General features: G+C 41.2%; 2 protein-coding genes across 2 annotated transcripts in view; one reads left to right on the top strand and one right to left on the bottom strand.

The window, feature by feature from the left end:
- The window catches only part of LOC118404908 (soluble scavenger receptor cysteine-rich domain-containing protein SSC5D-like), a 14372-nt gene extending 12339 nt beyond the window's left edge, over nt 1–2033 (bottom strand). The window contains exon 1 of the mRNA XM_035804290.1: nt 1326–2033. Coding sequence (XP_035660183.1) covers nt 1326–1389 — 64 coding nt within the window. The 5' untranslated portion in view covers nt 1390–2033. The remainder of the gene's footprint in view (nt 1–1325) is intronic.
- An 8416-nt stretch (nt 2034–10449) lies between these two features.
- The window catches only part of LOC118404073 (alpha-2A adrenergic receptor-like), a 7163-nt gene continuing 4646 nt past the window's right edge, over nt 10450–12966 (top strand). The window contains exon 1 of the mRNA XM_035803028.1: nt 10450–10531. The gene's annotated coding sequence lies outside the window, so the exon portion shown is untranslated. The remainder of the gene's footprint in view (nt 10532–12966) is intronic.

Below are 12966 nucleotides of genomic sequence, written 5' to 3' on the forward strand. Positions count from 1 at the left end.
GGGTCAGATCAAGAGGATTTCAGACGATAATGTAGGGAGCTATGGTAGCCATGGTAACGGTTGCCTTGGTACCCATCCCTATCAATCAGTAGCGTTTAACTGATCAAATGGAACAAGACAGTTATTTTTTGTTCTACTGGCAGAAGAAAACTGTCTATAAGACAGATACACCAGAATTCTTTTCGTTAATTGATTCGATTACAACATTACGTACTGGCGCACTGGCCAAAAGTTACCAAGCCTTAAACAAACTAAATCAATGGAGTAAGTTTGACAGATGTCTTAATTAAGTAGTCATGAGGTATCCAAAATCATTTCTAAAGTACTTGAAAACTATTATACTAAAAGCACATGATATTTCGAAGACATCCGGCTCATTAAAACAATTATGTATATTTTATTTCACGAATTCTGGGATATTTGTTCCGAATAAAGTGCTTCTTTTACACCGCGCAAGCCTTCACGCACATACACACACACACACACACACACACACACACACACACACACACACACACACACACACACACACGCACACACACACACACACACAAACATCTGTAATAGTTTGAAGCCCCTTTGTTTTTCTTCTATCATCTGAACATATTTCACCGTGTAAGAATGACTTGTAGACCTCATCACTCATCACAGAACTCGCATTACCATGCGTTTTTACTTTAAGGGTCAGACCATCTGACCAAAATGACTCTTTAAGCCCAAACAGACACCCTGTATATCATCGACACACACCTAGAAGCCTCTAGGATATAGGTATAACATATCTCAACTCCCGTGGGGAATTTCTAGCACGATCTGTTACCGATATTCACTGTAGACTCGGCGGCCCAAAAGAGCTTTGCTACCGAAGCCTGTATAATCTCTTCACGGATGCTTAGAATTTCAAACATCTGTCAATCTACTAGGACGATTTTTCATACCATTCATGCGTAGAAATGTGACAGTTTAGAACATCCTTAGAACACAATTTTGAAGACTTATCAACATGGGTTGTGTCAGTATTTTTTCTTTCTTTGAGAATGACACAATATACCAGGTGGTCATCGCACAAGGGGTACAGTATTCAGACTACCGGAAAGATTAGCTTTTCGACCCCGTTTGGAATTTCTCGCTGTGTTGTGGTCAAGTTCAAAGATGGATACCATGCTGCCCCTAACCTCGGAGCATCTCGGCCACCGGACGCTGAACAGACCGAATAGAATCCACACGTAAAGTGACTATGCTTTAACAACTAAGACAAAACTGCCAATGCTTTAACAACTAGGGACACAGACAATGGTAAAACATTATAAGTTTATAAAACGTACCTCCTTCGCATGATTTCACTAGTAGGAGAGCGTAGAGGTACAAGCACAGTGCCTGGTTCGCCATTTCAGGAAGCAATTCGTCACAGACGCTGAAAGAGAGCCGTTTTGCTTTTCTTCTGCGTAGCACTCAGCGGCCTTGTTGTTGTTCAATGGAGACCGTCGACGAAAGTGATTTCTCTTCTTCGGCTTGCCCCGTAGTGATCTCTTAGAGCATGTGGTTTGAATCAGCTTCTGTGGGCGATGCTCCAAAGACAAGAAGCTGATACGCTACTGTCCTTGATAACGAGTTTTCTGCACCTCAGTCAGAGATCTCGAGACAAGTGGTTGTGTGGGAATCGAACCAGTGTCCAGGCGGTGAAGAATCTCTCTTTCCACCGTAGGTGGCACCGTAATGACCGACTACTCTGTCACACGACTCCCCTTTATAAATGATTCGGGAGGAAATTTGAATCGGGGGTGTGCGGTCTTGCGTGGAACGACGGGATGACAACTCTCTTTACATCAGGAAGCTACGCGTGACTTATGGGGGCTTAGCTGAGGTAAAAGCCGCTATGGGGTCTCCTCTTCATCAGACAGCGTCGAGATCTTATCAGACGACACATGCATAATCTCTAGCCTGATGACAACTCTCTCGAATCTCTGTGTTGTTTGTTGCTTGATATGCCGTTTACAGAAGATACGAGACAAAGAAAGCACTTAGAGATCGTTTTGCTGCCGTCACGGTCGCTTGCAAACGCAAAGTCTTGGCAAGTTCCGGAACGAATGAATCTGTGGATTAGCGTGGGTTTAAGCACGATCGCGAGCCGAGGAAATTAAGAAAAGGAAAAAGAATCCTGAGCATCAGGAAATTCTATATTACTGACCGGTAGTTTTGTTTCAGGGACTCCAATTTGACCCTAATGCCTCTAAATTGGATTTTAACAACATCGGCTTCGTTTGGGGAGGAATTGCACAGTGTAATTTCGTACCCCAGGGAAGCAATACAGATAGTAGAAAATAAATCGTATATTTGCCTTTCAGAAGATTATACGAACTTGCTTTAGCTTCAATATATATCAAACTTCAAAAATTGACATTTAGAGATCATAACATGTACAAGGACACGTTTCTGTTGTAATATGATACCCTTGTCATTTCATTTCGGCTTTTAGTCCAATTCTAGAGGATCTCAGTCGCAATCTTTCTGAATCATTTATACAGACGATAAAACATAATGGGGTCGTTTCCACCAAATAGTCTGCAGTGATTTGATTTGTTTCAAATACCGCATTAATGCGGGTCGGGAAGATATGCAAAATGTGTGCACATGGGACCTTACCTCTGTAAGGTTAGAAATGTGTCAAATATGGGGGAGGGGGGCAGGAACATTTGAGGTACTATGTTATGATAAATTCAATAAATTTCTCGCGAAAGCGTGGTGATTGAGTCAAATTTCTAGCTCTTTCTTGGCCATCGTTGGATCACATGGGACCTTGCCTCTGTAAGGTTAGAAATGTGTCAAATATGGGGGAGGGGGGCAGGAACATTTGAGGTACTGTATTATGATAAATTCAATAAATTTCTCGCGAAAGCGTGGCGTGATTGAGTCAAATTTCTAGCTCTTTCTTGGCCATCGTTGGATCACATGGGACCTTGCCGCTGTAAGGTTATAAATGTGTCAAATATGGGGGAGGGGGGCAGAAACATGATGGGACTGTGATATGACCTTCAATGATGAATTCAATAAATTTCTCGCGCCTTGAAAGTGTGGTGATTTAGTCAACTCTCTAACCCTTTTATATTCATTGTTGTATTATTCTTAAGGGCTGTTTCCAAGTGGGGGTTTTAATAGCAGGGTTTTAAAACAATCGCTGTTAGGTGGCCGTTATACCCCCCTCACATTTAGGCGAAAATCGATCGGACGACGAGTCTGCGAGCACTAAATTACGAGGAGGCATGACCCTGACGGGAAGGGGGGGAACTCTGCCATTTCTTCGTCGGCAGCAGGGTCATGCCTCCTCGTAATTTAAAGCTCGCAGACTCGTCGTCCGATCGATTTTCGCGAATGTGAGGGGGGTATTATGGTCTTGAATAGCGAGAGATTTAACAAGATAGCTTGTTAAATTTCGTTTTCTTTCTTCAGCGGTAAAGGTAATTCCTAGATCGAAAACTACTTAACCGAAGACCTGAACTAAGATCAGATTCGTCTCTGAAACTATATTCACTTCTTAACAGCAAGCTGAAAAATGAGAACACACAGAAGACATGAAAAATTTTAAATGTGACAAAATGTACAAATTGAAACTTTATGAACTAGTAGGTCAGGATCGGTCTAAAATGAACATAAAAAATGTGAAAAAAATGGTTAATTACAAAAGCCTTATTCAGCGTCTTTGAAACAACGCCGACTAACTGCAACAGTTAGGCCCAGTGGAGATTTGATAACGGTCCAACGTTTATTGAATTACCTCGCAAGAATTCAACTTAAGGCGCAAAACTATGCCTGCTATGTAGAACAATTATTGGCGGGAAATTAAAGACATGAGTGACTTACATACCATAAATTCTATATAGATTAGATGCTACTAATCGACTGATGTAATATTATACATTACCTTTCGTTTTAGCTTACATTGGAACCAATAGTCAAGATCGACCAACGAAGTAAGAGAAGGACTCAAATTTATGTCGTACGTAAGTGAAACATTTATGGTTTTGTGAATTTCAAGTTTAATTTATCGTTGTGAACTTCTCAAAAGATAAAGACAGAGAGAGAGTGTGAGAGAGAGAGAGAGTGAGAGAGAGAGAGAGAGAGAGGGAGAGAGAGGGAGAGGGAGAGAGAGAGAGAGAGAGAGAGAGAGAGAGAGAGAGAGAGAGAGAGAGGGAACTGGTTTATTTGATAAACACACAATGTCAGATACTAGATGGTAGTCCGAAGATGGTAGTTCGAAGATGGTAGTCCGAAGTATGACATGCTTGAAGTTTTCACAGAATTGAGGTCAGCAACAAGGATATTATACACGGTATACCTCTCACAAGACTTGAAATTCGAAAGAGGTCCTTCGCAATAATGATACTGAAGGCGTGGAAGGAACTTGTTGATGTTGTGAACCAGAGTAGTGTGAACAGCTTCAAGAACAGGAGTTACAGCGAAGCCCGTGCATGACGGAGGGATCGACAGTGGGATATATGGGGGAATACAGCTAGCCTGGGTACCATCCCGTTTCTAACGTGGCTTCTAACACTTCCTCCGGTAGAAAAAGGATGGTACGCAGGCTAGAATACAGCCTTTGTGGTTCAGGTAAATTAAGATAAAAAATCATTTCAAATCATTTTCCGTCACTGGGACCAATCTGCACCCAGCCAAGCGAGAGCAAATTTGCATACATACCAAGACACATGGAGAGAAAACAAGAACGACTAAAAGAAGGATATTACAAACATATAAGTTTTTTCGCATCTTATTAGATCATAACTTCAGAAGTACGTGCGTAGCTTTAGGCTTTAGATTATGTACATTTTCTGTGGGAATTGGTGACTGAAAATCGAGTCATGTGCATGTGCTTATACATGTGCATACTAGAAAATAAGTCGTAAATTTGTCTTTTAGAAGATCATAAAAAGAGTACATTGGAAACACTATGCGTGTATTTGTCATCTCATTAAAAGTAACTTGTCCAAAACTATTTTATGTAACTGTAAAGATTGAGAGAACAAAATCTAAGATTTTTCTCTCCTCCCTATCAAATTGCCACACAGGTCAAGCACCTTTGGGTATTGGCTCATGCGTACTATGTAATATAATTGGTGGCGGGAAATTGTTGACGTCATATGTGGCCTACATTCCATAGATATCTACAACATTCATAGTATTGTTGAATATTGTTACATATTAACAGTATAGGTTTGGCGTTTTGCGTGACAAGGGCTAAACAGGCACAATAAACCAACCAAACAGCTAGCTACATTTATGCAATTACCAAGAAGCGAGAGAAAGTCGAATATGTATGATTGTTTCCATTGTTACATACGTACATATGATCCTTACCATGTGAACTGTACTTAGCTCAGTGGGGCAAAAATGAGCAATAAAGGTCTTCTTTCATTATGGAACCCGTTTTCTATTTTTTTTTTGTTCACCCGTTTTGTACGCCTTTTGTGCACCACCATTTTGTATCCACTACCCCATTTGTCAAATACACCCTAAAAGGTCACGACAACTCCCGCCCGGTCACTTCATTTCTCTCAATGAACAGTCTTTGTTATCTTTCACAGTGACAAATGGTCAATTGGTCAGCACGAACACTGGTCATTTCGCCGCTTACTGGCCCCTACATACGTTGGGCCATCACAAAACTCAGAAATGGCTATCACAAATTCAGCATAGAAACCGGCTGATCCCAAAAAAGGTTTGTCCATTCTGTCCAGAGCTAATTGAAAACGAATGTCACTGTTTAATTGTTTGCCCCAAATATTCTGAACTCAGCGATCTAGCAAAATACGAGTATGAGTTAGATGTTTAGATCTATATAATTCAGAACATATATCAACACAGACGGTTTTGGAATATCTTGGGTCCTCAAAATGGTCGTTTCGTGGTTCGTTAAATGCGACACCTAGCGGAAATTTTGGTAACGGCATGCTCTCTAAAGATATGACTTCTGTGTTTCCAGATACTGGCAATAGACGTCAATTACAGAATTTGGATATTATTGTTACCTTTGCCAGAATGGCTAAGGTTTTATTTTCGGTCCTGTCGTGTGTTTTCCCCCTGTTTGTGAACAGCATAACTCGAGAAGACTGCGACGGATGCAGCTGATATTTGATGGGTGGGTAGGGGTCTGAAAAACGAAGGGGGAGTTCGATAATGGGCCCCCTAGCGGCATGCTAAGGTACTGCAGCGGAACCTCCATGTTTGATATCTCGCGTTCTGGACATGCTGCGGTCGTGATTTTTGAGCGGTAGGGAGCCCTTAAAGCAGAGAGTGATTGCTGTGAGTTTGGGCCCCCTAGCGGCCTTGTTGGAAGTGCAGGCGCCGGTTTACTTGCAAACTTTTGTCTGCGGACAGCATAACTCGTTATTCCTGCAACCTATGATCCACTGCTCACCGGGTCACGTGTTCTATCTGCATAACGTGACCTCACGGCAACTCGTTATTCCTGCAACCTATGATCCACTGCTCACCGAGTCACGTGTTCTATCTGCATAACGTGACCTCACGGCAGCAGTGTATTGTTCATTCCTTGACAAAGACCGGTGCTGTTCAGTCGAAAATTTGGGAGGGTCCAATTTTTGCGTTGGATTTTACAATTCAGCCAGGTTCAACAATGACTTCTACCAACGCAGATGAACTTTCAAGTTGTTACTAACGTTACTGTTTTTCATCGGGTGGGCCGACTACTCCAGGTGTTGGATCTTAAGAAGCATATACATGTACGTATATCATTTTTCTTTTCTCTTTTTTTCTAAGATTTCACTCAAATATAAGATTACAACAAATGAAACCCAGCTCGTTTTAAACCTAAAACGCATGATATTTTTTAATTCGATTATATAGATATACATACATTTACAAACACATTCAGTAATTGGCTTCCATCTAGAGGGGGGGGGGTCCGACTCATAATAAAACACTAAGAACCAACGACAAATTCTCTCAGTCCAGATGTAGAACTGCTCGTCTCGCAAACAGCGCCTTGCCTTACTATGTAAAGCTCCTGAACAAGGACGTGTAATTTGTAATTTGTGCAGTGAATCATTTGTCTTCGTGTCATAACTTTGCCAATCATGAATCAAATATTTTAAAGATCTTGATGATTTTGTCACTAAAACGCTTTTAATGATGTCAAGCTAGTGATTTCAACCCTGGCTGTAAGAAAACGACAATTCAGTCATTTTGTGCTGCAAAAATTTCAATGTCAATTAACCATTTCTCTATCTCACAAACTAATGGGTACAATGTCTACTACACTCACATTTTTATATCAACTGTTAAAAAGACACCGTGTGAAAAACAGGAAAACTGGTTTGAATTTCATCAAATATCTCGAAGATTCCATATCCCTTACCAGCGGTTCACCAAAAGAAAGTGTAAGGCCTGCAGCCTTTTTGATAGGGCCACGTGAGAGTAAAAAACTCATCAAAAATTTCAGTTTCCGCATAGATCTGATGATTACAATAGCCTCAGGCGGGTCATTGACCCTCTATTATGGATGAAATGGGAAAATGATCGAGTTGTGCTTCTTCAACACGTGTATGCGATACACGTGGACTAAAGCTCGAGAATGTAAATTAGATAAAGCAGCCGAGGGTACATGTTCATGAGAAAGGGTTAGGCCAGAGCAAGAAAAATTCATGGATGGCATCCTCTCCAGACTGCATAAATAGTTAGATAGGGCGAAAAAGGCAAGATGGCTATCGTGGAATAGGTCAATCAGTCACATATAAGTAAGTCGATAGAGTAATTCCTCAATCACTGACTCTTGAAAACACGTAACCTCTAAATTTTCGGTCCTATTCTCGCTGGATCTCGCGAGGCTAAGTCATTACGTGACCAGGGTGTACTGATGAGCGGACACCGAAAATTTGGAGGTACGTGTTTTACGTGTTTTCAAAAGTCACTGGTTAATTGTAATGACCAATATTTCTACATTTTCAAAATAGACAGCATTGTAACAAGAATTTAAGGTACAAAACATGGTGTCACAGCCAACGATGCATGTACTGGTTTAGTAAAAGTGACACTAGTGTGGCAGACTGGTATCATTAACAAGGTTGGTAACTACACTCGTGGCTTCCATATTGGTGCCACAATTATAACTATCCAAGTAGTTTCACTTCTAATATAGCTACAGTCATGGCTACTTTGCCAGTGTCACTTCTACGAGTACAATCATTAGCCTACAACACAACGTATTTGCTCATTCTGGTAATTTTTCGGTATGTTGACCATCTCCAAAGCAGAAAAATTTCGGAAATTAATGACATCTCAGTGTCATCCATAAAATCTACTTGCTGTGGCCTAACAGACTGATCCCGTACTAGTCCCGCCCAACTCCGTCGTCAATCCAGAAATGTAAAAATAAAAACACAAACATGCAAAACGTGCAAGCTTTTTGACGGACATGCAGTCACTCTCTCATTGGTCATACCACCAATCCTCATGCTCCCATTGGTTGAACTGCTAACTATGATGGACAGTAGTCAGGGTTGCTCTATGCTATAATTACGCGCCTTTTTCCTTTCCAGATCATTTCGGTTCTTGCCGCTACCGGTACCGGACCTCCAACCCGACCGCTAAACATTTTAGGCTCCCAGACCTTCGATCGTCTCACGGTAGGTTTCATCTTTTTCCCCAATATATTTCTTACATTAATACTAACCGCTAGTTTCATATGTATTCAAAGAAAACATGTAGTCAAAGACAAGTGTTGCTTTCTTCGCTGTTGTTGTAGACATCTTGAGTTGACCCGTAAATATCAAGACTCTTCAGTTAATGTTAAGATTTATCTGACCTATGTTATGATCTATATTTTGACAAGAATGCTATGATTTATGGTGTGGTTGGTCGTGAGTTCGTTGACTTTGCGGTTAGAATAGTCCGAGATCTTTTTGATATTTGGTATGTGGGTAGATGTTGGCATGAGGATTTCCAAACCGGGGCCCGGCCGGGATATTTGTGGAAAAAATGTGTTTATCAAGGAATATACACAATTTTGGCTCATGACTATTTTTTTCCGTCCTTTGTGTTTTATTGCCTTTTGTATAATATTTTTCGCTTCCGAAAGTTCAACCCGGGTCCTAACGGCAGACCCCCTAACGGCTTTCTGTTTGCTAGCGTCTTTCTTTGCTGCCGTAAGACATTGGGTTAATGATTCCAAGAAGCAAGGTCTCTTCTTGAGCCATACTTGTGCGTTTTACATGATAAAGTCATGTGTTAACCCGGCTTCGTATATATTCAAGTCCGTATGAGGTCCGTTTGGAAATTTTAGCCTCTACCAATGTTTGCTGAAAAATAGTAGAAATTGGACAAATATAGAAACATAACATGTCAGAGGGGTTAGCTGTCCGAGGAGTTTGCGACCCAGCTAACACTGCTGGCATGTTATCTGTCCAATTTCTATTATTTTTCACTATTTTTCCAGTGACCTGTAGAGCCTGGTAGAGGCTAAGACTTCCATACGGACCTTATACGCACATGTGAACCCACCTTAACGCAATTTCAATCAATCCACTCTCTAAGCAGAAGTGTCAACCTCGATGAAAAAAAAGGAAGAATTTGGCCACATAGGGACAAATAAGTTACCATGGGATCTCAGTCAATCTTTTGCAATCAATCGAGTTTTCCAAGGACGTTATATGAGAGTTTTCACTACATGCGGCTGGCCAAATCCTCTAGTAACAAAACTTCCCTGACAAATTTCACATTCCCTACTCAGGTGCCCGTCTGACTCCCTTTGGCCGGCTATACTCTTTGGTCAGCTTTGATACTATCTCTAAAGGTGGGGTCACACATGCGTATGTATTCAAGTCCGTTTGAGGTGCGTAAGACGCTCTTAGTCTCTACCAGGCTCCACAGGTCGCGGGAAAAATAGTACAAATATGACAAATATAGATACATAACATGCCAGATGAGTTGGCTGACCGAGAAGTATGGTTAGCGACCCAGCTAACTTCGCTGACATGTTACCTGTTTACGTTTGTCCAATTTCTATTATTTTTACAACGACCTGTGGAGCCTGGTGGAGGCAAATACTCCCATGCGCGCCTCATACGGACTTTGATATATACGCACGTGTGACCCCACCTTTAGGAATCGTATGGATAGTATCTGCTTGGAGGATACTCGGCCGGTCTGTTTGTGGAAACGAAAAAAAAAATTAAGTTTATGTGAAAATAAATATGCACCAAGGTATGCTGTTGAATTATTTTTGGTCCGTTTTGTGTTTTTGTAGTCCTTTATATTGTACTTTTCGTTCCCCCAAACCGCCAGGCCGGGCCCCTTTGTGGACATGTGACGTCAGCCTGGCCAAAGCATAGCATGTGAATATGTTACACATGTACTACACTGGGGGTTTAAGTAGGTCATATGTTCATGAGGAAGGATATAAAAACTATCGCTACCCGCCATTTCCTTTCCAGATAGTTTGATACTCGCTGCTGGCCTCGTACTTTCCACACGTCAACATCTGAAGCATCACTTCGGTCGTGCAGGTCTTTGTAATGTGGTAAGTTTAATCTAATCTTTGTGCTTTTTCAAATACAATTCGATCTCTACAAACGGATTAAAAAAAAACACACCGAGATTTAATTCAGGAAGTTTCGAGTGACATCCATCACTCTTCTTCAGCGTCATTAGAATGAGCTAGCAAAACAATGCAGAAAAAGAGTGGTAGATGTCGCTCAAAACGTTCGGAAGTACATTTCCGTTTTTTTATCCGGTTGTAGATGTTGAATTGTATTTGAATATTGTTTACCTGGATGTCATAAACGTATCTTTTTGCTTATTGCTCCCAATATTTTTTCTACGTTTAAACTAGCCTTTTCGCATACCCTTTAAGTATCACAAGAATACCATGTAGACATTGTTGAAATATAAACTCAAACTTTACCTTGTACTTGCCCTAACATGTATACGTACGCCGATGATACTGTAAACGCATTTAAGTTCGCCGGGATTTAATTTCGCGGTAGGGGAAAAAAGGACCTTTCGCGATGGCGAAGCACCAGGCACTGTAGTCTCTTACTGCCATGGAAAAATGTTCGCGGTGGTTTTAAATTTGCTGTGAAGCGGCCGCCGCAAAAACCGCGAACATTAAACCACCGCGAAAGTTTCTGCATTTACAGTATACCGAACCCCGTTTGGTACACAAAATGAGCTATTTCTTTGCAAGCGTACATTCAGTCTTTTGTAGAGTTGATGGGCGGGAACTCAAAGACAGAAATGACTATGATTAGTGTATTGTGGATGACTATCATAACAAGTGCCGCGTGCTTCTACCATAGAAACATCTATAAGCGGCTCTTCTTTGTCAGACGCTAAACACCCATTGATATCAATTAGCTGTTCTTTTGAGTTCAACGAAGGCGGGTCTATGAGGTACTACTGGCTCGCGGCAGTCACGTTTTTGAAAATATGACTTGAAATTTCAAAGTTCTCAGAAAATACTTGTTAAAATGTTAAAGGTCAGTTTAATGATTGGTATCTAGCCAGAGGGGATATTTGTTTTTATTCCTTGATCTGATCTACAGTTAATATTGACTGAAGGTATTAAAAAGGATAAAAGAGAATATCTCACGTGTATCATGACATAGATATACAGATTATGAACATGCAAATTCCAGGTTCAATCAACAAGCATACGTTTGAGACGTCACCATTGAGTTTGGTTGCCAGGGTATCTTTCCACAGGAATACTCCGATCTAGGGGTGGGTACCGGGACAGGAAATTCCGGGTCCAGGTACGGTCCAGGTCTAGAGAATCAGGTCCAGGTACGGATCTGAATCTGGACCTAATTATTTGTGAATGGGTGATACTCAAAACAATGGTCTATTTTGCTACAAAGGAATCTCGTTTTGGTGGAGTATCCTATCTTAAACAACGTTAACTTCCTCTGTTAAGTTGGACTGTAGAAACTTGATAGAAATGAGTATCAACTCTCCTCTAAGTTGCTTGCTATTTTCTTGGTCCAATAAGCCCCCAAACACGTCTACCACAGTATATCATCATAGTATAGTGCCGGTATAATCTGTGCATTCTAAAATCGGTCCAAAATTAGGACCACTGATTTTTTTCTGGTCCGGTTTTCTACCGATACCAACCCCTAGTTCGGCCACAATGTCCCGCTCTCTTTATAACTCCATATCGAACAAACAGAACCCTCTGTCCTATTTCGAACACCCCCTTAAAACAACCCTGTGGGACAGAAATTGCCAAATTATAAAAAAAAGGCTATGTGTTCTTTGTTGAAGACTACACCCACATTGTATAGTCGTTTTGTTAGGGAGGGCCACTACATTGTATTGCTTTATTGGTGGACAGGATGCGCGTGTTAAAACCCTATTCAGACCGGTGTGACAGCGATCTCGCCCCCCCTGTGATCTCGCCCCCCCCGGGGGGCGAGATCACTAGCGTTTTCGCCCCCCTTTAGGGTTTTCGCCCCCCCCCCCCCCCAAAGCAGCTGGTTACTACATATTACAGGTGCGCTACCTGGCACTATACTGCACCTGGGGAGTAATGTATATGGTCTGTTACCTGGTACCTATATGGCACCTTATTACCGTACCGTAAGATGTCATACCTCGAAAGTCGATACTATATTGTTCGGTGCAAACATAACTTTGAAATGAAAAAGACAATTTTTGCAGCTGAGGTGGCATAAAAACAGTGCTACTACGAACGTATAAATCAACACCGTCTATGGTATGGAATACGTCAGCTATATGTTTTCAATTTGTCACAGTGTTTTCTTTCTTGTGCTGGAAACATTTCCAAAGCACTAACAAAAACACACGTGAATAATAGTTTCTCATTATAAACACTATCTACGCGCAAGTTGATATAGCTGTTGCTAAATGCTACACAAACACTGGTAAAGTACCAGTCTTAAGAAACACGGGTAAATGCATCAGTTCCTAAATACTAGAAAAAACAGTCATGTG

This window comes from Branchiostoma floridae, chromosome 17 (genome assembly GCF_000003815.2).
Source record: "Branchiostoma floridae strain S238N-H82 chromosome 17, Bfl_VNyyK, whole genome shotgun sequence".
Classification (NCBI taxonomy): Eukaryota; Metazoa; Chordata; class Leptocardii; order Amphioxiformes; family Branchiostomatidae; genus Branchiostoma; species Branchiostoma floridae.